Source organism: Camponotus floridanus, unplaced genomic scaffold, assembly GCF_003227725.1.
Source record: "Camponotus floridanus strain SB8 unplaced genomic scaffold, Cflo_v7.5 scaffold7, whole genome shotgun sequence".
Lineage (NCBI taxonomy): Eukaryota > Metazoa > Arthropoda > Insecta > Hymenoptera > Formicidae > Camponotus > Camponotus floridanus.
This window is the reverse complement of record NW_020229838.1, coordinates 2,437,224-2,460,091: the sequence shown is the minus strand read 5'-3', so window position 1 is coordinate 2,460,091 and position 22,868 is coordinate 2,437,224. Positions and strand designations below refer to the sequence as shown.

The 22,868-nt window shown below is 29.1% G+C and overlaps 4 protein-coding genes across 21 annotated transcripts; 2 read left to right on the top strand and 2 right to left on the bottom strand.

The window, feature by feature from the left end:
- Positions 1-573: 573 nt before the first annotated feature.
- On the bottom strand, positions 574-7,900 carry LOC105256228 (cyclic AMP-responsive element-binding protein 1). 15 transcript variants are annotated; one of them, XM_011266001.3, is made up of 8 exons: positions 7,532-7,900; positions 6,481-6,693; positions 5,822-5,971; positions 5,543-5,666; positions 3,774-3,863; positions 3,078-3,221; positions 2,602-2,671; positions 574-2,489 (listed from the first exon to the last, which is right to left on the bottom strand). In XM_011266001.3, the coding sequence occupies exons 2-8, from the start codon at positions 6,670-6,672 to the stop codon at positions 2,345-2,347; spliced, it is 915 nt and encodes a 304-aa protein (XP_011264303.1). In that variant the 5' UTR covers positions 6,673-6,693; positions 7,532-7,900; the 3' UTR covers positions 574-2,344. The 15 variants fall into 15 exon arrangements, with proteins under 15 accessions (XP_011264303.1, XP_025269445.1, XP_011264276.1 ...); XM_025413660.1 differs by having other exon boundaries at positions 6,580-6,693; XM_011265974.3 differs by lacking the exon at positions 7,532-7,900 and adding an exon at positions 6,843-7,517.
- A 539-nt stretch (positions 7,901-8,439) lies between these two features.
- On the top strand, positions 8,440-10,016 carry LOC112639515. Its single transcript, XM_025413711.1, has 4 exons — positions 8,440-9,070; positions 9,344-9,448; positions 9,539-9,631; positions 9,706-10,016. The coding sequence occupies exons 1-4, from the start codon at positions 8,941-8,943 to the stop codon at positions 9,999-10,001; spliced, it is 624 nt and encodes a 207-aa protein (XP_025269496.1). The 5' UTR covers positions 8,440-8,940; the 3' UTR covers positions 10,002-10,016.
- Positions 10,017-11,111: 1,095 nt separating this feature from the next.
- On the top strand, positions 11,112-12,402 carry LOC105256289. Its single transcript, XM_011266090.3, has 4 exons — positions 11,112-11,326; positions 11,604-11,711; positions 11,802-11,894; positions 11,969-12,402. Exons 1-4 carry the CDS (start codon positions 11,191-11,193, stop codon positions 12,181-12,183), a joined length of 552 nt encoding a protein of 183 aa, XP_011264392.1. The 5' UTR covers positions 11,112-11,190; the 3' UTR covers positions 12,184-12,402.
- A 112-nt stretch (positions 12,403-12,514) lies between these two features.
- On the bottom strand, positions 12,515-17,739 carry LOC105256298 (annexin B9-like). 4 transcript variants are annotated; one of them, XM_011266111.3, is made up of 7 exons: positions 16,183-16,328; positions 15,548-15,590; positions 14,961-15,342; positions 14,635-14,714; positions 14,308-14,554; positions 13,970-14,151; positions 12,515-12,699 (listed from the first exon to the last, which is right to left on the bottom strand). In XM_011266111.3, exons 2-7 carry the CDS (start codon positions 15,575-15,577, stop codon positions 12,649-12,651), a joined length of 972 nt encoding a protein of 323 aa, XP_011264413.1. In that variant the 5' UTR covers positions 15,578-15,590; positions 16,183-16,328; the 3' UTR covers positions 12,515-12,648. The 4 variants fall into 4 exon arrangements, with proteins under 4 accessions (XP_011264413.1, XP_011264404.1, XP_019884712.1 ...); XM_011266102.3 differs by lacking the exon at positions 12,515-12,699 and adding an exon at positions 12,726-12,927; XM_020029153.2 differs by lacking the exons at positions 12,515-12,699; positions 16,183-16,328 and adding exons at positions 12,984-13,495; positions 17,570-17,739.
- Between the last annotated feature and the right edge of the window lie 5,129 nt (positions 17,740-22,868).

The window sequence follows — 22,868 nt, the reverse complement described above, 5'->3', positions numbered from 1 at the left end:
GCAATAAAACAAATGTATATTATAATGTAAAAGGACTGTTTTTTAAAAAAAGATCATATTAAAAAATATTGAAAGATTAAATAAATAATGTCATTCAAAATTTTGTCTGATTACTATTTGATACATCCTCCAACACATAATTAATCATATAGAATTACTGTGTAATCAATATATTACATACATTTTGTTCAATAAATGTCAAAATATATATTTGTATACTTTTTCTAAACTTGTAAAATAAATATATTTTTAATATATACAAAAAATAGAAAAATTGATACTTGTCAAACACATTGTAGAGTTAACATCAAAAGGTACAAGATTATTAGTTATTCTATATTGTATTATAGAGACGAATAAAGCAATAACTAATATATATTGCACAAGGTTTTCGAATAGGTAATCCTCAATTTTGATAAATTTTTCTAATAAGGATTATAATATTTTAAAGTTCACAAAAATTGCTTTTGAAGCACATAAAAAGGGAAGACAGTATAGTCTAATAAGTAAAGTAAATAAACCTTTAACAAGTATCAAAAATTGATAACTGCAATGGCAGTAATAAAATGCACATTTAAAGGATACGGCACATTTATTATCTCTAATGGTTCTTTCACTTTTTCTTTTCTTTTTTTTTTTTTTCTTAAGCAATGTTTCATAAATTGACAATGTTCAATATGCATATCAGCATTACAAAACTACGAATGATTATGGATTAGTAAAATACGAAACTCTAAACAATTTTCACTGAAATACGAATTTTCTGATACATATTATTTCAGTATAATAAATTCAAAATTATTTATATCAATAAAGTAACAACTAAAGTTTTCATTTACGCTACGTCATCAATTGCAACGAGTCTTGTTAAAAAAATTATTTTCTTTATTTGGATTTTTAACGTTATTTCTTCATAGAATCACGCATAATATTCACAATACATTGCGCGAATTTCCAATTGTGTCAGTAACTGGTTTCGGTTCGACAACGATGAGATTATGCAGAAACGCGAGTTCTGTATTATTTTAAAAAAATAATACAATTCTCGTGATAGAGTTGCATATGTGTGTATGTGTATGTGTGTGTGTCAAGTATACATAAAACTATATTAATATACTTTAAAAATATCATATATATATATATATAATATATATATCTACCCATATTTACCTACAACATATTTTCCTTCATACGTATATACATACATATACATATATTGCGCGTTGCTTCTTTTTTGTTGCAATCAATCATATGTATATGTATACCGCAAGTATACTTAAATCTTCAAGGCACTCCTGATGTATATTACATTTATATTTTACAAGTATTGTGTTGTCCAGCATTTGAACGGGGCATTTTGACGAGAGACGCAAAACAGAAATTATTTTACTAATTTTAAGAGCGATATAAAATACCGCTCTGTGTACGAGCATTTATACAACAAACGGAAAAGCGATGCAGACATTATGGAAATTGGAGAGATGCGTCTTTTTTTCTTTTTTTTTTTCTCTTTTTTTTATACCACTTTCAAATTGCAATTATCGTATAACTATCTTTATAATTTTCTATGTACGATGCCAAGATTCTTCCATAGAATATTCAAATTTAAAACAAGCATATTAAAAGCGGATCTTTTTCAGCGTTGCATTGCATGCTTCCCAATTTTTTGTGAAACCAGTATATAAATAATATATAAATGGTTTCGTTATTTTATTTTATAATACAGATCTTGCATTAAAGCCCGTTTCAATAGAAGGCGCGTCTTGCTTTCTCTTTGTCGTCCCGCAACACGATTTCCACAAATATAACGGAAAGAAACTTCTTTGTGATCATTAAATAGCTGATTTTTATCCATTTTTAGCATAAAATAAATTGCAAAGCAAGGCATGTCTTTATCTAATACAAACGGGCGGTAAACAGTAATTACTAAACAAACATGTATACTACATGCCAGTTAAGTTATTAACGCGATCCAAGTTTCAAACTATGAAATCGAAATTTCTTCAAATATGTAGATTTGATTCCGAATGCTCGGAATAAGCTATTAGATTTATCCAAAAAATAGATTGATATACCAAATATTGCCTATATACGTGTTTGCTGCCTCCGTGTCTCATATAACTTTGGCTTCCCGCTTTAGTAATAGCAAGTTTCACAAGCCTTCATATTCGTTACTTAAATATAGTATGTTACAGAGAAACGCTTATTTATAAGAATGCATGTACATCACCATCACTTACCCCTAGTAACATTTAGGTATTAATGTACACAAACAAGACATGTACAGATTCTTCGACTGGATAAAAGTTTTGATACACTGTTGCGCAAACTTCAAATACCAATCTCAGTCGGTTTTCTGCTGATATAATTCTTTTAATGATTTCAGTTCGTCGATTAACGTCTGATTCCTGTTCTCCAATACCGCAACACGATTTTCTAAGCACTTTATATATTCCTTCTTTTTTCTCCTACATTCACGCGCCGCCTCTCTAAACACATTAAAGATATAAAAATGATGTAAGAATATTTTTCATTGCAAAAAAAGATATTTTTAATTTTATATAAGATTTCTCTGTACGAATGCATCTGTGGAAGTCTTACCTGTTTTTAAGCAACCTTAACTCTCTCTTTCGCGCCGCATCTTCCACTACAACTCCATGACCTGTGTAAGCTGAAACATTGTCAGAGACTGCACTTTCCAAATTTTTGCATTACGCACGTTAAAATTTTATATGACTTTCTATTACTTATTTTGCTTGATAAGAATTGCTATCATATTTATCAAAAGAACATAGCTTAGACAATATTGAACAAACTGTATTATCAAATTTTTATAATGTATGTATCACTAATATATTAATGCAATCATATATTGTGCATATATACATATATATACTTTTTTTTATATATTAATCAAACTATAACTATACATAATAAAGCAATATTAATTTGCTGAAAAAAAGAGAGAAATTACAATAATGTATTATTTATAATAAATAATACAATATTGTGTTATAAAAGCAAAACATCGAGAAAATAAAACTTTCTGACATCTCGGAAATGATGCAAAAGCACACCTGGGACAAAAAATTGAGTGTCCTGGCCCTGTGCATACTGCACTATAGCTCCACCCGCTGTCGCCGCGTTGCTCATAGTTAATGTGTGAAGCCCCGGAACTCCCTCCCCTTGGGTCGCAATTTGAATAGTACCGGCAGGAATTACTGTAAAATAAATTATATCGGAGATGTATAACGTATATATAAAGGAAATTAATTTGTAAATAACGATATGTCGCGCGTGCATCACAATAATGCAATGCTGTAAATGATAATGCGCTTGCATTGAAAAAGATTTTATATGCGTGACAATATGATGCTCTTACTGCGTCTTTAATATCTCATTCGAAAGATAATCTTTTAAGATATATTAGCGCTTTTTCCCCCGCATGATTCGAATGAAAAAGTATATCGACAACATCCCATAAGCAAGAATGCCACACCAAGCGAGTATCGTGAAAAATGATATATCACGTATTAGGCAGTACACACAGGGATGGAAGACAATTGTAAATGTGAGAGTGTGCATCTTTTGATTTATACAATTCGTTTTGTTTTTCTTTCTTTTTTTTTAAGTACCCTTCTAACATCATCTCCTTTAGTATGCAGAAGAATACAAGAATACAAAAAAACTACATATATATATATATATATAGACAGCCTGTGGAATGTAATACAGCCAGGAAAGATATGTAAAAGGAAGATAAAGTAACCAACCTGTTTGGTAATGGAGCGAATGGGAAGACACTTCACTGTCCACGTTAGAATCACACTCGGAAGATGATTCTAAGGGGGGCAAACGACCGTCTGTAACACCGAATCAATCCAAACCCCCATTAGCTCGTAACCGATATTGCTAGTATGTATGCGTCATTCTATGTACAATGTACCGCATTTTTCTTTTTTTCCAGAGTAATTTTTTTTAACATAATGATAAATGAAAAGAACAAAATAAGAATTTGTCATATGGCTGTAATTTGATGATTTCTTTTCTGGCTGTTGATTATAATTGTATATTTATCATTTACGTTGTGTGCAGTCAGCTCATACGAAAAAAGAATAGAAAATATTTTTATTAAATTTATTTTGAAAATAATTTATTTACCATTAGATAAAAAATAATATCAGATTTATCAAAATAATTATTTGTATAAATGATATTAGTCATTCTGCATATAAATGAATGCAAAGTATATTCTATGAAAATAAATTTGTATAATTACATATATGTATTGATATATCTTATTTCTATATAAATTTTGCAATAGAATTTTGTGATACAAAATATACTAACAGCAAGAGAATGACGCGGTTTATAATTTGCAAAAAGATTATCCTACTTTTAATTTGCTCGAGAAATAAATTTAAAAAAAGTTTATTTTTATTTATGTATTTTATGCTATATGTAATAATATCATACATCGAGAATTTTCTTTTATTTAAATATGTTTCTGTTATATAATATATATTGTTCTTTTCATTTATCAAAAATCGATATTTGTAATATTGATAAATTCCTGTCACCTGATCTTACCTTTTAATATACTCTGCATACATTAGAAATTAATCAAAAAATATAAATTTCAAGCTAATAATTATTCATAGTGTATCATGGTGGACAACAATGTTCGCTGAATGAGAAGAAATTATTTTTTCCGAATCAAGGTTGACAATTTTGGGTTTCCTTTTATCCAATTTCTTTTGAAGTACAGGTTTTATCTTTTCTAATCTTTCTTAAATTTCTTCTTCGGTTACTTATTGTTTAATATAACATTATGATAAGTCAAAAGAGCAATCTATGCACAAATTCTTTCAAAATCTTAACTTTTTCACATCTGAATTTCCACATTTGTTTTCAAAGTTAACAATTTACTGTCTCCAATATGTATATATTGTACAGTACAAGCTTGGTATGGCATACTTTTCTTATACATGCAATGGCAAAATATACAATTATGGTGTATAAGATTTCTCAACATTGTATACACTTATTGTATATTGAAAGACCTTTCGTTATTTGCGATTTAAATTACTAAAGTGTGTTTAAAAGTTTTAACATATTAAATATTCATCATACTACAGCTGTGGCAACAGCATAATACATATCTCAATATTTACAAGAATTAAAAAAAAGAAAAGGATACTATCTTCGAAATATCATTAAAATTAAATATAATTGAAGTTCTTTAGACACATACAATTTTGAAAAATATATATATAAGAGTGTACAAGTTACTACATTATTCTTCTTGTATTTACATATATATTCATATTAATTTGTATGAACTGACATGCACTCAAACATCTTATATAATCGAGTAAAAAAAGCTAATGTAATTATTTATCTGTTATATTTCTTCTACAATTTGTATTTGCAACGAAATGTTAAGTAAACTATACAGATGAAACAGTTTTTCTTGATATTGTGTGAATTTCTATCATATGATGTGTCTATGAGAATTTAAAAGAAAAAAACATTATCTTACCTGTAATTTCTCCCCCGCCTAAATCGTTGAGGATTTTTCTATAAGATGGTCGTCTGGTAAGAATATTCCTCTTCTTAGGTGAATCCTCATCTGAGAAACTGTCATCGCTACCAGTCTCGACAACCTTAATCAAAAGAGAATTTATCAATTATTTCTAATACTTTATTATTAAATTATTAAAATACATCTATTTTTTACATATACAATAGATATAATTGAATTATACATTCTGATATCTAAAGAAACAACAAAAAATAATAAAAAATTTATACAACTTACCTGAAGAGTCTGCAAACTACCCTGTGCAGTTTGTATAACAGAATTAGGTTTGCTAACCAGGATAACGTTTCCTTTAGAGATGGCAACAGGCTGTATATTCGTCGCGGTTTGTATTACAGACTGTTGATTGGGTTGTATGACCGATTGCACCTACATAAAGGTCACACAAATGTCAAGTATTACAAAAGGTTACATCATTAAAACTATACTTATAGATACACATACGGACACACATGGTCACATTATTCCTTATATATATATTTAAAACGAGTATAATATTATACAGGCATCAATATCCAATGATATTATAATTAGTTGTAATAAAAAGGAATAATGTACATGTAATTTGTCTCGTATAATGTAAGGAGAATCGCACAAAGCCTTACTTAAGCTTTACTTAAAACTTAAAACCTATACCAATGTCACATTTGCAAAATGTATTCCTATCTTACCTATCTTTCTATCTAAAAATGAAGGAGATTTAAGGAAACTTTAACCATCTAAGATACAACCAGCATTATGCAAGCTCAGATACCTAAATGGTACTTATGTTGTAGAACGAACACAAGTCAAGAACAAAATAAACGATATATGCATGCTTCGAAATAAAGAGGAAGCAAATTATCGGACATAGATACACAGGAGAGTCTCCTGTATACCTGTGTTGTTCCTGACGAAGGTAGTGTCAGTTGCACAATGCTGGTAGAAGCTACCAGGTGGTGAGTTTGCTGCTGATGCGTTCTATCGATAGATTGTACCGAAGTTGCAATTGCTGGTGCAGCATCGCCACTCTGGGAGCTCTGGGACAACGGATCGACGGCTGATCCATTTTCCTCGACCATACTTTCCATAGCCCGGCTACCTCGCGAGCTCTGCAATATAAGAAACTTGATATATTATACACATCTGTGATGAGCAAAATTACAAATAAATCCGATATATATTCTATTAAAAATTATATATAACAAAATTAATATCACAATAATATTCAACTTCATAATACGTATACATTTCAACGAACCAACATTTGTACTTTGGATGCAACAGTGAATTTTTTAATTGAAAAAATCGCCATGACATCGTCATAAATTTCCGATAGGATGTAAACAGAGGGAAATAACACGTGAGGGATAATACGTAAATATATTCATACGCATTTCTTTCGCGGAAGCCTCGTCGGAGTGCGAAAAAAACGAAACGCGAATCGTCCTTGCGGTTCAAATTTGCCGCCAACGACAAGTCCGGCGATGCTAACTGCGTCATTTACATAAGCGGATCTAAAAATAATACAGGGAGAACAATAAACACGCTCGACGGTACGACTTCTGTCGAACAGCGAAGAGACGAGGAATCACGCATGAGGGGAAAACGCGAGAGCTGTCTCTCGCCTTAACGTCCACCCCGGAAGCGCGATCGCGACGATCCGGCGACGATCCCGCGGAAACGGACGTCGAAAGGTCGCTCGCGTAACCCCCCCGTTAGCCTGTTAGCGGCGAGAAATACGTGCGCGTTTCTCGTCGGGGCGCCATATTTCGCGGTATCTCCGCGCACAGCAGACGTAAACGCGGATCGTCTCGCGGACACGGCGGACAGAAAAGCACGAACGCACGCCCGGATCGGGCTCGCGTATGATCTCGTCGCGCGTGAAAGTCGTACGCGAGCGCGCTGGTCCATGCCCGATTGTTATTATTCTCCAGCTGGGGTACTTACCAGTTACGTATTTCTCGTCACCAAGTTTGCTGCAATCGGAGTGGGCAGTCGGGCAGGTACGTAGCAGCCACGTCAAAACTCCAGTTGCTTCGTCACTGGTGGAGCCCGCGACCTCTAAGTTGCGCGTCACGATCAAGATGGCAGTCGCCGTTGCCGCGGCCGCCTCGTCTCTCGTCGCTGCTCGCTGGCTCGGCGGGCTCGGCTGGCTGCTGGCGGGCTCTCGCTCTTTTTCCGCCCTCCGCCCCCTCATAATCCGATCGCTCGTTACGTTCCACGCGCGGCATGTGCGGCTTGTGTGCACGATCTCGCGTCTGGCTCCGGCCTCGATCGCGAACTCGACGGTTACGACGATTAGGTTCGCGTATTATGTTCCATCGCGCTCTCCGATCTTTCATTCCGCACGCGCGTTTTTCTCCTCTCGCTCTTCCCGTCCATGTTTTCTTTTTTTCCCCTTCGTTTGTACACAGTTTCTTCCGTTTCTCGGGGCGAGGGTAACGATTATTTCGAGAATATATATTCATGGGATTTCTTTCCCCGAAAATAAAAGTCGAAAGAATTATAATACCTTTTCCCAATTTTTTTTACCCTTACATTGTTTTTTTTTTTTTTTTTTGATAATTTTATTTTAAATAATTCTCGACATAAATCTAAAATGTCATATATGTGAATGTTGTTTTATAATCATATCATAATTTTTATTTTAATCGTAAGAAAGCTCTTGGTTATCGGAATTAATATTTCTCCATCAGTAGTGATATTACGAAGAATAATTATGTCAAATTTAAGAAAACCATATTTCAAAGTTTTATAGAACAATTTCTTATATATATGTATACAATAAATTTTCTATTAAAACCTGTCTTTTCTAATAAGTTTTTAATAAATTTTTAAAAATCTCAATTTTCTTTTGTAATATTTTCTGCACCATAAATAAATCTACAAGCCGTAGAAATAAACATAAATTGTCAATTTATATTTATATTAGGTTATTGTAAATGGTAAGCTATTTAAACATAAAATTTGTAATGATTGGCTATCGGATAGGAAATTTCTAGAGAATTTCTTTCAGTAGCAGACATGTTGAACACATTTGATTCGCGGCTAGATTTGTCCCTTGTAGCTGAACTTTCTGCACTAAATATGAGATGGATAGATGTGTTATAGAAGTTGAAGGAAAGAGAAGGGACAGGAAAAAGTGCAAGTTCAATTACAAAGAACAAACGCGCGGGACTTCGGAATCTCTCCCCCTATCTTTCTCGTTGTTTACATTTCGAAAAATGATACAATAGGATAAACACGATAAAGATCCATTCAAACAGTAAAGTTCGAAGTATACGGTGCTATACAGAGAGTATCTGAGGCAATTTGATAATTTTCACAAAGTATCACGATAATAGAAAATTAAAAATATGAAACAGTTACATTGCATCAATATGCGTATTTCCATCGTCTTATTATTATTCTTTTATGCGGAAATTGTAGAGGTGATAGGTCAAGATGTAATAAAGATACAAACGGCAAACTCTGGAATATTGAACAGTATGTATTGAATATATGTATAACGCAAAATATATATATGTTTTTTATAATATAATACGTATTTATAAAATATTTTTTATAGTAGCATTTATTTTTATTAATAGTACTATATTTATCATGAAAAAAATTTTCACATACAATATTCTATTTAATTCTTATGAATTAAAGGATCTAGAAAATTAAATTACTTTGAAAGCTAATTTTAGATTTCTATTTCTCTACTTTGCAAGTTTCTAGGTTTTTATTTTAAATATCTATATTTTTTTTCTTTAGCTAAATCTGTTATGAAAATATATAATAATGGTTGTGAATGTATTAAATATCATTGTGGATGCTGCCAATTTATAGAATGGGATGCAGTTTATTTAAATGGAACATGTGAGTAAATATTCTTAAGCTATGCAATGCTATTAGTTGCTTAATATTAATTTATGTGTTGCATCTTATTGAGACTTTATTTTCATATAGTATGTGCAAATGCAAGTTATTTAGATCGTGACTATGGGATTTCAATTACAATAACATACAACCACATTACTATTATTAATGAGACAGTTACAGGTAACATTCAATTACAAGTCAAATAGAGATATGCAATTTTAGTATTATATTTTAATAAATATATATTTTTCCAGCCAGGGACCCACCACCTATCTGTATAGGAGAGAATATTGTGGGTTCAGTCAAAATTGATATTTGCTTACAAATCTATGACATAGATGTAGATTATAATGGATTTCATGCATGTTTTGATATTTTAGGAAAAATTATGAAACTTAAAGTCTATAAATTAGAGTTAGGTTGCATTGGCAGTATGCAACATAAAGAAAAACAGTATATAAATAATATAAATAATATCACTTTTAATTTGTTACACTTATTTCTTCAAAAGAAACATTCCATATCACCACCTAATGTGATTATGGTATAGATATATATATTAAATAGAATATAATATCTGAATTTACATATATCTTTTTTCTTTGTTCCATATTTATGTAATGCTTAATTTTTGTTTAAAGACATAAGGTAATAAGATCTGATAGTTTCTTTTCATTATACCAAAAAATACACTAGCATTTAGTTTTACATAAGACAATCTTATCTGTCTTTAATAATTTTATAAAGTATATATATATTTTTGTAATTTATAAATTTATGATATAATATATGGAATAAAAGCATAAGTGCTTTATATATTTATCTCATATATAATCAATGTTCCGAACACTTTTTACCTTTTCCTAATTTTTTTTACCTTTACTTTGTTTTTCTTGATAATTATTTTAAATAATTCTCAACATAAATCTAAAATGTCATGTATGTAAATGTTTTATAATCATATAATTTTTATTTTAATCGTAAGAAAGCTCTTGGTTATCGGAATTAATATTCCTCTATCAGTAGTAATGTACAAAATAGACTAATTATGTCAAATTTATGAAAACCATATTTTAAAATTGTGTAGAACAATTTCTTATACATATATGTAATATTTTTCTATTAAAACCTGTCTTACAAACCTTTTCATACAAGTTCTTAATAAATTCTTAAATGATCAAATAAAAAATCTCAATTTTTTTATACAAATATATTTTCTACACCGTAAATAAATCTATAAGCCGTTGAAATATAAATTATAAATTTATATTAGGATATTATAAATGGTAGGCTATTAACACAAAATTTGTAATGATTGGCCATCGGATAGGAAATTTCTAGAGAAGTTTTTTCAATAGCAATCATATTGAACCCATTTGGCCGCTGCTAGATATTTATTCTTTATAGCTGAACTTTCTGTACAAATGTACGTTAAATATGAGATGAATATATGTGTTATAGTAGTTGAAGGAAAGAGAAGAAACAAGAAAAAGTGCAAGTTCAACTACAAAGAACAAATCTCTCCGCGGAACTGCGGAAGCATTTCAAAATTTCTCCCCCTATGTTTCTCATTGTTTAAATTCCAAAACATGAAAATGATACGATGTAAGATAAAGATAAAGAACAAACAGGATAAGGTCATTCAAACGGTAAAGTTTGAAGTATGCGGTGCTATACAGAGAGTGTCTGAAGCAATTTTATAATTGTCACGAAGTATCACAACAATAGAAAATAAAAATATGAAACAGTTACATTGCATTAATATTATGCATATTTGCATCGTCTTATTATTATTCTTTTATGCGGAAGATGCAAAGGTAATAGGTCAAAATATGATGAGACAACCGCCAAACTCTAGGACACTGCATATTATCAGTATGTATTGAATATATATGTATAACGCAAAATATATACGTATATATGCGTTTATAATACCTTTTTATAAAATATTTTTAATAGTAGTATTTATTTTTATTAAGAATACTATATTTATAAAAAAATTTTCCCTACAATATTTTATTTAATTCTTATGAATTAAAATAAACAGTCTAGAAAATTAAACTACTTTGCAAGCTAATTTTAAATTTTTATTTCTTTACTTCGCAAGTTTTTAGTTTTTTATTTTAGATATCTTTCTTTTTCTTTTCTTTAGATAAAACTTCTCCAATAATATATGATAATGGTTGTGAATGTATTCATAAATATTATTGTGGATGCTGCCAATTTATAAAATGGGATGCAGTTTATTTAAATGGAACATGTGAGTAAATATTCTTAAGCTATGCAATGCTATTAGTTGCTTAATATTAATTTATGTGTTGCATCTTATTGAGACTTTATTTTCATATAGTATGTGGAAATGCAAGCTATTTGGATCATGATTATGGGATTTCAATTACATTAACATACAACAATTCTACTCTTATTAATGAAACAGTTACAGGTAACATTCAGTAACAAGTCAAATAGAAATATGCAATTTTAGTATTATATTTTAATAAATATATATTTTTTCAGTTAAGGACGCACCACCTATCTGTGTAGGAAATTTTGTGAATTCAGTTTTTGATATGTGCTTAGAAATCTATGATGTAGATGTAGATTCTAATGGATTTCATGCATGTTTTGGAATTTTAGGAAAAATTATGAAGTATAAAATCTATAAATTAGAGTTAGGTTGCATTGGCAGTATACTTAAATATTCCATATCACCTAATGTGATTTTAGTATAGTTACATATTGAATTGAATAAAATATCTGATTTTACATATACCATTTTTTGGTTTCATATTTACGTAATGCTTAATATTTGTTTGAAGATGTAACAATAAGATAGTAAGATTTGATAGCTCTTTTATTATTCTAAAAAATACACTTACGTGTATTTATGTTACTTATGTGTGTTTATTTTGACATAAGATCTTATCTGTCTTTATAATAATTTTGTATTTTTGCAAAATATATATATGTATTTTTGTAATTTTCTAAATTATTATATACGTGTATAAATTATTATATACGTATTACATAATAAATGGAATAATAGTACAAGTATTATATATGTATATTTATTAATTTCGTATATTTATCTCATGTATAATCATTGTCCCAAACACTATTTTTATTCTCTCCTTCATGTATATTCTCTCATGTTATAACTATGTTAGTTATAATTATTCATATAATTATAACTATTTTTAATTCAACATTGCTATCAATAGTCTTTTCCATTCGGCAGCGCAATCGTTCTGGAAAAGAAAACAAAAATATTCTCCAGTGTCAATGAAATAAACTAAAAGTTTATTTGCGAAAGTATACATTAATTGCAGATAAAATGTATATATTTCATATGCATGCTTTAGATTATTGACGAACGAAATATCTGATTGGGCTCTTAGTAACAGAAATTATTCTTCTCGAACTCTTTAATTCAATAACGCGATCAGAAGCCGCTTAAAGTCTTCGCTGCAGTCGTTCTGTAAATGCAAAATAATGTGGGAAAATTAAAGCTAGCATCAATTTAAGGCAAATATAGACATTTATGTATTTATGTACATGTTACTGATACAAGCGTGCATGCAGTCAGAGATGGGTAGTAATTAATAGTATTAGTGCAAAGAGGGACAAATTTTTCGTTTCGATCAACAATTTACTTGTGCTAGTATACAGTGCCAATCAATAGATCGAATTTTAATTTTCGATCTTTACAGAAACTCACGTTGTTATTTTATAAATAACACTCTCTTGTTATATTATAAATAATACTCTCTTGTTATAATAACGTTTTTCAGATGTTGTATTACTCTGATAAAGCGCAAAATATAAATAACACGAATAATACTATATTCACTATTAACGACCAACAAAATATAATAAACTAAATTAACCAATGTCTTTGTAGAATGTAACAAAACGTTATATGATATATATAATTTCCGGGACACTGAAGTAGGTTTTCAATATAAGGGAGTGTTGCGTACTATCGAAATATTTTCATCCGAGAAGAGTAAGCAAGAGTCTCTTGTAGTCGCCTGAACAGTCGTCCTGAAATTTATGGAAAGTTATATGCAATTCTGTCAGCGCGAGTTCATAAATTACACGTGAGTTAATGAATTGTTATTAATTATTATATTGCTGTTTAGTTCAGTGACTATAAACGTAACTTTTATTGATCACGAGTTAAGGAAGTGCGTTGTATGTGAGAAAGGATCAAAATTAAATATGACATGCTTAACTTAATACATTTTTTACAGACATAAAAAGCATTATTTTAAATTAATAAATATATAAAAGCTATAAAAGCGCTGAAAATAAAGTTGAATTTTGACTGAACAAAATGAAAGAAATGAATTAAAGAATCTGTTTAAAAGAGATCCAAATTTTATATTCTGTGAATTATTTATCTTTTATATCAAAATTTTATATCACTATGGAAGCAAAATGAAATAGTTGTAAAAATGAAACAGCTATTCTCAAATAAAATTATTACAATTGCACGAAGCAGCATATCTCACTTACATCGATCGCTTCTGCAAGAGATTTTCCATAAAGTCTTTCGTAAGCCTCTTTAATGTCGCCCAAATCGATCTCCGATCGTGTTATAATTATGCGTATTAATGTCGAATCGGTGGTACCAAATCCGCGCATAGCTTTGTATAGTCTTTCCGCAAAATAAGCAGTCTTGTCGCGAGCGCATTTCACTGAAAAAGAAACTCGTTTATACTTTGAAAACGGTAAAAATAGATGGATAACATTAAGAGAGGAATAAAATATTTCGAGAGACTAAATTAGCGAAGAGAGGCGCGAGTAATAGCAAATAGATTCTTTTGCATAGCTAATTTAATCACTTTTCTTACCCACAGCTAAATAACCGTCCTCGATAGCACCGGAAAATTCTCGCTTAATAGCGTGTTCCAAACTGTCCCCGGCGATACGTTCGTATTCCTTAAAAGTTTTTCGCAATTGTGGATAACTCTTAGTGATGAGAATTGCATTGAAAGTGCTTTCATCGGTACCCCATTGTCCTTCACCCGCGTTGAGAAGTTTCTCGGCATCCTGAAGTGCGGCCTCTTCATCGACGTCAGTATTCTCGTTTCTACTGGCCTATATATCCGATTGTTTATTAAAGAATAGAGAAAAACACTAACGAAATGAATCCGCAGTATTTATCAATTATTACTCACGCAGGACAACGATACCAAAAGCCTCTTGAAGTGACCGGAAGTATCACTCTTGAGGTCGTCCTCCAATTCTTTATCGTATACTAGCAAGATAAATTAAATACATATAGGTCAGAATTTTTTAGATATAAAAATAAATTAAATTTAAATATAAAATAAATACAATATATTCTTAATTATTCAAAATAAAAATCGTAGCTTTCAAACTTGTTTAGATAACATTTCTACTTCACACTTCAAAAAATACCAAACTAAGAGCAACCAGCTCTTTAGAAAATGCTCTGCATAAAAATTAATCTTAATCTATTTATATTACTATGACTACTTACATTCCTTGTAAACAGCCGATATCGTCTTGATACCGTAATTGCTCAAAGACGCCAGAACCTCGATAAGTGCGCCTTCGTCGGTACCCATACCGGAAACGGCATCGTGTAATTCTTTTGCATACAGTTCAGGAAGAGGTGTCATCAGGGCGCAGATGGCATTCTCGAAATTTCCGGACAATTCCGACTTCAGCTCGGAGACGAGGTCCTTGCCGTACATCGTCTTGAATTTGTCGGCGATCTCCAATCGTTGGACGATGCCTCGATGAGCCAAAACGTCGATGATTGTCTGTTCGTCGGTCCCGAATCCCTTCATGGCGGTTCGTAAGAGAGTGGCATCTTCTTCAGCATTGAAGGGATCGGCCGGATATACGGTGGGTGTACACTAGGAGCATTTATTATATCTTAAAAATATTGCAAATATCTTTTAAAAAATCATCCACTCATACCGGGAAAAAATTAAAACGATGAGATGAATCATTATGTTACATTCACTATTCTATTTAAATTTCGTTAAGATATTAACATATTTAATGAATCATTATGTTGCATTCACTATTCTATTTAAATCTCGTTAAGATATTAAATACCTGTACGTGATAATATTGAGCACTTGCCATCTTGACTGATTATCTGAAAACATTATTAATATTATTTGATATTATTTTATATCAAATATAATTAAATAATTTTATAATAATTTTTTTTATAATAATTTTTATAATTAAATAATTTTCTTTCAAACTTTTTAACATGCATGTATATTTAATTTTTAAATATATTATTTAACTATTTAAAACGATACTAACACATTAATCTATGATCTTTAGAAAAATAAAAATAATTGCGGTGTTCAATTAAAATTTATATCATAATGTTTTTAATTATGTAAATCGTAATAAAATTATGTTTATATTGTTATAAAATTATATTAAGATTATCTACGCGCACTGATAACTCTCATCTGTCATGATTAATGCGTGTAAATCATGCGATTCGGCGATGCGGCAGTTTGTCCTTGACTCATTTCAGAATACGTCACGTTATTGACGATGATCTCATCGTGTAAGGTGCTACATCCATTTGCTTATTACTTAACGACTATCAAAATAATTGTATGTTCACTTTATGATTTTAGGAGATTACAATGATGAAGGCATGTTATTTCGCAAGATAATATTGATCAGGCCGGCAAAGTGACACTTGGGATGGGTGTGGCTTTTACCTTTTTTGACAGAGATATGTTCTTTCCGGTATCGGTTCTGGTTGCTGCTAACCGACTAACGGTTTGCAAGACGTTCTCCGTCGAAGTAGCACAGAAGAGAAGAGGAAAGGAATTTGTTGGTGGGGCAATACGTGTTTTATGTCCACTTACAATGAAGACAATCGAGGCACCAACAGTTCGATATTTTTTGCCGAATTTTTCATGACATAATGCGAAATCGATATCGATTCCGGTTTATAAGTTTCACGGCTAGTTTTTAAATGCGAAATAATATTTTAATTTAAAAAAAATCTAATAATCATTTCCAATCTTTTTTTTAAAGAAAAAATGCGCAACAAAAAATAAGGAACAGGAAAACTATTGAAAAAAAACAATTTTCAGTACTACATAGCCGTGTACTTTTTTTATTCTTATCAATATTAATTATTAACAACGTTAAATTATCATAATATCATAATATCTTAATTATTAATAATGTTGAATTGAATAAATTTATTTTAATTTTAATATTTTTGTTTTCATTATGTGTATTGGTTTTCTTTATTTTTATCAATTTGGAATCAATTGCAGTTTTTAATTTTTATTTTTCGTTTTTGTTAAAAGTGTTAAAAATGCTTTCAAAAACGTTAATAAAGCTATTATAGTTTTGCATCACGACAATACGACGCCAAGATTATTAGGACAGATTTAGTACAAGAAGTATAAAATCGATACCGATTGTTCAGCTTATAACTTTGATTTTTTAATGCGAAACGACAAATTACAAATCGTTAATAAGAATAGAAAGTCCAAGGTGCAAAATAATTATTAAATATAATTGCCGAGATGGCGGAAGTATAGCATAACATTTCTGTTGCTCACAAATTCCAGTTCTCAGAATGATTCATACGATTTTAATGACGTGTTCTTTTAAAAACTAAAACTGATTACAATACTTAAAATAATCTTTAATATTTAAAAAAATTAATGTGCATAGCGAAGAGAGATTAAATTACTAAAAAATAGGTATTAGATATTAAATTTCGAAATCGCTAGGAAAAATGTTGATTAAATAGCGCGATGAATTTTGAATTAAATTAGAAATCCTTATTTTATAGAAAAAAAATTATTTTTATAAATTTAATCTACAATTTTTTACATTGATTTTTTTCGAATGTTAAATTACGAAAACAGAAAGATAAGTATTCTGTTTATTCATATTGTTGATAAAGCTAGCTGTTAATCTCTATAAGTAAAAACAGTGATTATATTTTAATCACATTTAGAATTTGATCTGTCCAATATCAAACAAATGGAACATAATGTATTAATTAATGACATGATAATGACAACTGATATGTTCACATGTCGACTAATTACATCGATTATATTAAATAATTTTACTTACATTAATGTATATATATTAGTTCCACTGACAATTTACAGAAAATGCCGGTTGCTTTCAGAATGATTCTTCGTCGCGTTGTGCACAAATGTGAATACTTTGCTAACTGGATGGAAACTGAATAGACTGTTCCGACAGCGGCAAGATATTAAGAACAATGTGAGGAAGAGAGAGAGAGAGAGAGAAAGCTAACGTTCACTTTGGTGGGGCTGACGACGTAGCACCGAACAATGACGTGGAGAACGGAATATCCTGTAGTAGCCAAAGGATGAGATGAATCGTTGCTCGCCAGACTGACGCCGTACAAGATCGATTGGAAATAATGAAAACAACCCATATAGCATCCTATGTCCAAAAGACATTAATAGGACATCCTAAAGATGTCTAATCGCTCAAAAAAGGTATCTTCTGGATACCTTCTGGATCTTTTGGATATGCATGCTATGTGGAAATTATGTTATCATTAAAATTTGCACGTCAATATATATTTTGCGTTCATATAAATTTTAATAAAATGTAAAATGGAACTTTTATTACGTACTTCCTTCATTTCTTAATGAATAATATTACTCATGAAAAGAGCACTTTATATGATTCATAATCCTTCATTGAATGAGAACAGATCGTGACGCTTTTGAACGTGCAGAATGCGTGACAGAATTAGCACATATATAGAGTCTCGAAAGTTTAGGCCAGAATTGTAGTCAGAGATTGGAGTAATAATGAATAAATATATCAAAATATCTAATATATTCTTAACGAATATTATAAATTTTGTCAAGCTTCCAATATCGTTAAATTCGATGGAAATGTCATTTTTTCTGATTGTCTGTGACACCTTTTATGCATTGTATGATGTCACTTGCATAACATGCATGCTTATTCAGAATAAATTTATTCATTTCACATTACAATAAAAATCCAATGACGCATTGAAAGAGAACTTGATAAATTTCTGATACCATGGGATTAACATTAAAAAAAATGTTCGAGAAAAATTTGTTTAAAAAAAATAATTTGGATTATGATTTTGGAGAAAAGAAACTTGATGTGGAGCCGTCTGAAAATGTTTTATTAAGATTACATATGGCAAGCGAGGCTTTTATTTCCAATTCCTCAAATTGAAAATCCATCTCCTCAACATTTTTTTCAATACATACATATATATATATACTGTCAGTACGATAAAAAGTGCATTCTCTAGCACATCTTGCACTTGTCTTATCTAATTATCTACTAAAAATTTGTCTAGATTCTTTTTCCTTTATCACTTTTACCGCTTTGAGAGAATCGTTCAGACTTCTTGTGCGAATCGTTCCCTTATATGTCTGTACTATACAATTATAGTACAGCCAAGAATATACGAGCTGAATGTTATCATTTGTAAATGAATAATATCTCGATAATGTGAATTTCTTACATTTTGTAAAATATAATCCGTAATTTTTTAACAATAAAATATATATTATCAATACATAAAAGAATTTATAAAAGAAAATCGATACATATTACATACTGAAAAACTTTTGTCAAATACATCGAAATGAGTCTTGTTGATTCTAAATTGTGCGTCGCAAAGGAACTACGTTATACACACATCTTCTTATCTAATTTTTTGACTATAAAAGGTGTTCCGCAATACATATACGCGGCTTTGATCTTAACAATTGACGAATTTGAAGACGTTCTTTCCTTAGTAAAAATGTTGAAGTGTCATTACATTTTCCAATATTAAAAAATTTCTAATTATGTTATTATTATAGTATATATATATATATATATATATATATATATATATATATATATATAATAATAATAATAATAATAAAGTATTATATATACTTTATTATTATTATATTTTTATAATCACATTCTAAGTTAAAGTTTCATTATATAAAATTTTATTATTAAAAACAAAATGTTTTTGTTTTTAACCTTATAATTCAGAAAGATGTTAGAGCTTTTATTTTTACTACAGAATTTAAATATGATTAAAAAGATTTAACTTATCCAAAAAAGTAATAAAGAATGAAATTTTTAAATAAGCTACATAAACTTTTAATCTAAATGGATAACATTAATATTTATGATTAATAAATTATACAAGTTTGTGAGACAGAAATTGTTAATTTTCTATTTTTTTTGTTTACATTTGAACATTTCAAAAACGACATTTCGTATAAAAACATTCTACTCTATATACTTTTCGATTTATTTTCTCAAATAAAATCTTCTCTGGTCGTACCATTAATGACAAACTACCTTATATAGTCAAAACATTGATAACGATTCTATACGGTATCTAACATCCTAAATCTCAATATAAATCATTGATGATAAAGAGAAATGATATATGTAAGAACAATATGAATATAATCGAATTAGTTTCGTCATATAATCAAGATCTTTTTACTAAATATTACTAATGTTAAATATATAGATTTTGTTAATTATATTCATGGAATAATTATGATTTGTTATGAGTGCCTAAATTTAAGAAATAAAAAAGAAAGCAAATTCGAGAAATGCATATTACGCTAATCGTGGCATTTTGATATGTTTTATATATTTGACTATTAAACATTTTTGCAAGCGCACACACACACAAATTAAAGCAATGTATTTGTAACACTGGTTAAAAATATCTAATGCAGCAATGCTACTTATATAATAATAATATATAATAATATATAATTTTAAATAATGATATATAATAAAAATATTAATAAGAGATAGAGAGAGAGAAAGAGATTTGTGTGAGCGACAGTAATGGTAAAATAAGAGAGTGACTTAATAATAGCAGCAATTGCAATAGTTAAAATAGCAGCGCAATAGCAATGACAATAGTAATGCTTTCCACAATAATAATAATAATAATAATAATAATAATAATAATAATAACAATAATAATAATAATAATAATAATAATAATAATAGTCTCTAAATGTTCATACAGTAAGAAAATGTTATAAAACACATTCTGCATTCATTATAAATTTTTGTATAAAAATGCAAAGAAGATTATAAATCCACATCTTAAAATTATTAACATAATTTTCACATAATTATTATGTAATTTCCGATTATGTAATTTTCCAATAGATTCGATACTAGTGCACATAATCATTTGATTGTAAATATACGCGTTATGATTCATGCAACAATTATTAATTTCAATACATATGTCATGGAAAGTATTTCTATAACATTGTATATTATACGTATATAAAACGTTGATTATTCGCCTGTAGATTAATTCGAAAATCAATATTGAATAACAACTGTTCTAATAAAAGAAACATGATGGATATACATATTAAATATAAAGTATACATATAATAACATTTTCACATAATATAAAAAGACAAAATAATATCTATAAAGAGTATTTTAATATGCAAAATAAAAACTAAATATATATAGTTTCTTAAATATAAATAAATTCTCTAATAACAAGATTATATATATATAGTTTCATTGATAAATATAACATTGCTTTAAATCCTCCAGCACTGCACACTGTGTACAGTCTCAGATTTTATATAAATTGCACCACAAACGTCTTTAAAATAAAAACATTATTAATCTAACATCAAATGCGATTTCAATGATATAAAATTAATGATAATTATTAATAAGCAAGCATAGATAATAAATCTTCCAATGACATGCCACACACAAGTACTGCAGGATTCAAGAACTAAAATTAATGTATGTACAAGATGTATCAAACTCACTGCATTTTCTTTCATTTCTGATTTCTTTAATATCTTTTCCACTTAAGCCAAAGAATTTGCAATTGGAAAAAAGTGCGTATGATGTTTGAAGGGTTATTCTCTCTATATATCATATGTTAGCTGAAACGCAGTAGTTGTGAGAGGCGGATGATGCTTCAACATTAGATAATGTATTTAAAGAAGCGGATATTATGTCATTTTGTGATATATCGAGAATCTTTGTTGGAAGAATATCATTTTCTTTCTTGCCTTTTTCATTTAGATGGATTTGCAGGAACGCTTTTACGAAAACATTTCTCTCACAAACACGCACTCGGGACAGTCGCCGTTATTTTATACATAAGAATTTTCATATACGGCAAATTCAACAATAAACATATGCTTTTTTTTTTATAGAACTTTACAGAGTGAGACACCTAACTTTACCATCCAAAATATCTTTCATCAACAGTGCAAAAAAAGCCATACATAAAATGTTTCATAAAAGAGTATGTTTGCTGATGAGATATTAATATATCGCGGAAAATTGATTATAATAACTGCTAAATAATTTTTCCATAAAATATCCACTTATCTGAATGTTATGATTATAGATATATGAATTCATGGGAGAAAGATGAATGTTTAATTCATAAGAGCAAAAAATGAAACTCATAACATGAGTAAAACTATCACACACGCATGCCATTTTATATATCAATGTATAGTATATATCATGTGATATATGCTATATGTAGTATATATCATTGATATATTACACGCATAATTAGCATTAAGAAAGAAAACATTTTGCACAATAACATTCAAAGATAATCTTATAGATATGCGAAGCAATGATTCTTAAATAATATTCCAGAGAAGACATTTTTGTTCAATTAGTTAAAAAACTACACTATACGAGCAAATCTTTTCTCTAAAAATTGCCAAAAATTGCATATTTGTCTCAATGTTGCCTTACATCTAAAATTACTCTAAAATCCAAATTGTAGTAGAAAAGTAAAAAAGTTAAAAAAAAATCATTTTATAATATCACTATAGAATATTAAATTTAATCTAAAGCATACATTAGAAAAAATAATTGCAGATAAAAAAATATAAAAAAGATATTAATATATTATGACATTTCTCTCTCTCTTCTCCCTTATATATAAATTGCTTGAAAGTGATTTTTTCTTATTGTCCATATTTTTTCTATTTATATATACAAGCATTCTCTCTCTCATTCTATTTGTTCACTAATTTACATAAAAGTTGATTGCAAGTTATGTTATTAAAAAAAATAAATAAATAATATGTTGTAAGCTGATATGTAAACAATAACTGACTTGTTTCTGAATTAATTAACTTATTTAAAAAATTGTAAAAGCAAAAGAATAGTTTGCTAACAAATGATCAATCTTTTGCAACTTATTAATATAGAGTAATTTAAGACATAGATTTATAAACTTTTTTCTATCTGTTTGACCATCTTAATATAAATAAGATTATGTGTTTTTTAGACACCCTGTATTATCCGTAGAAAAACAGGGGTACATTTGAGCATTGGAGTAAATTTGAAAATTTTT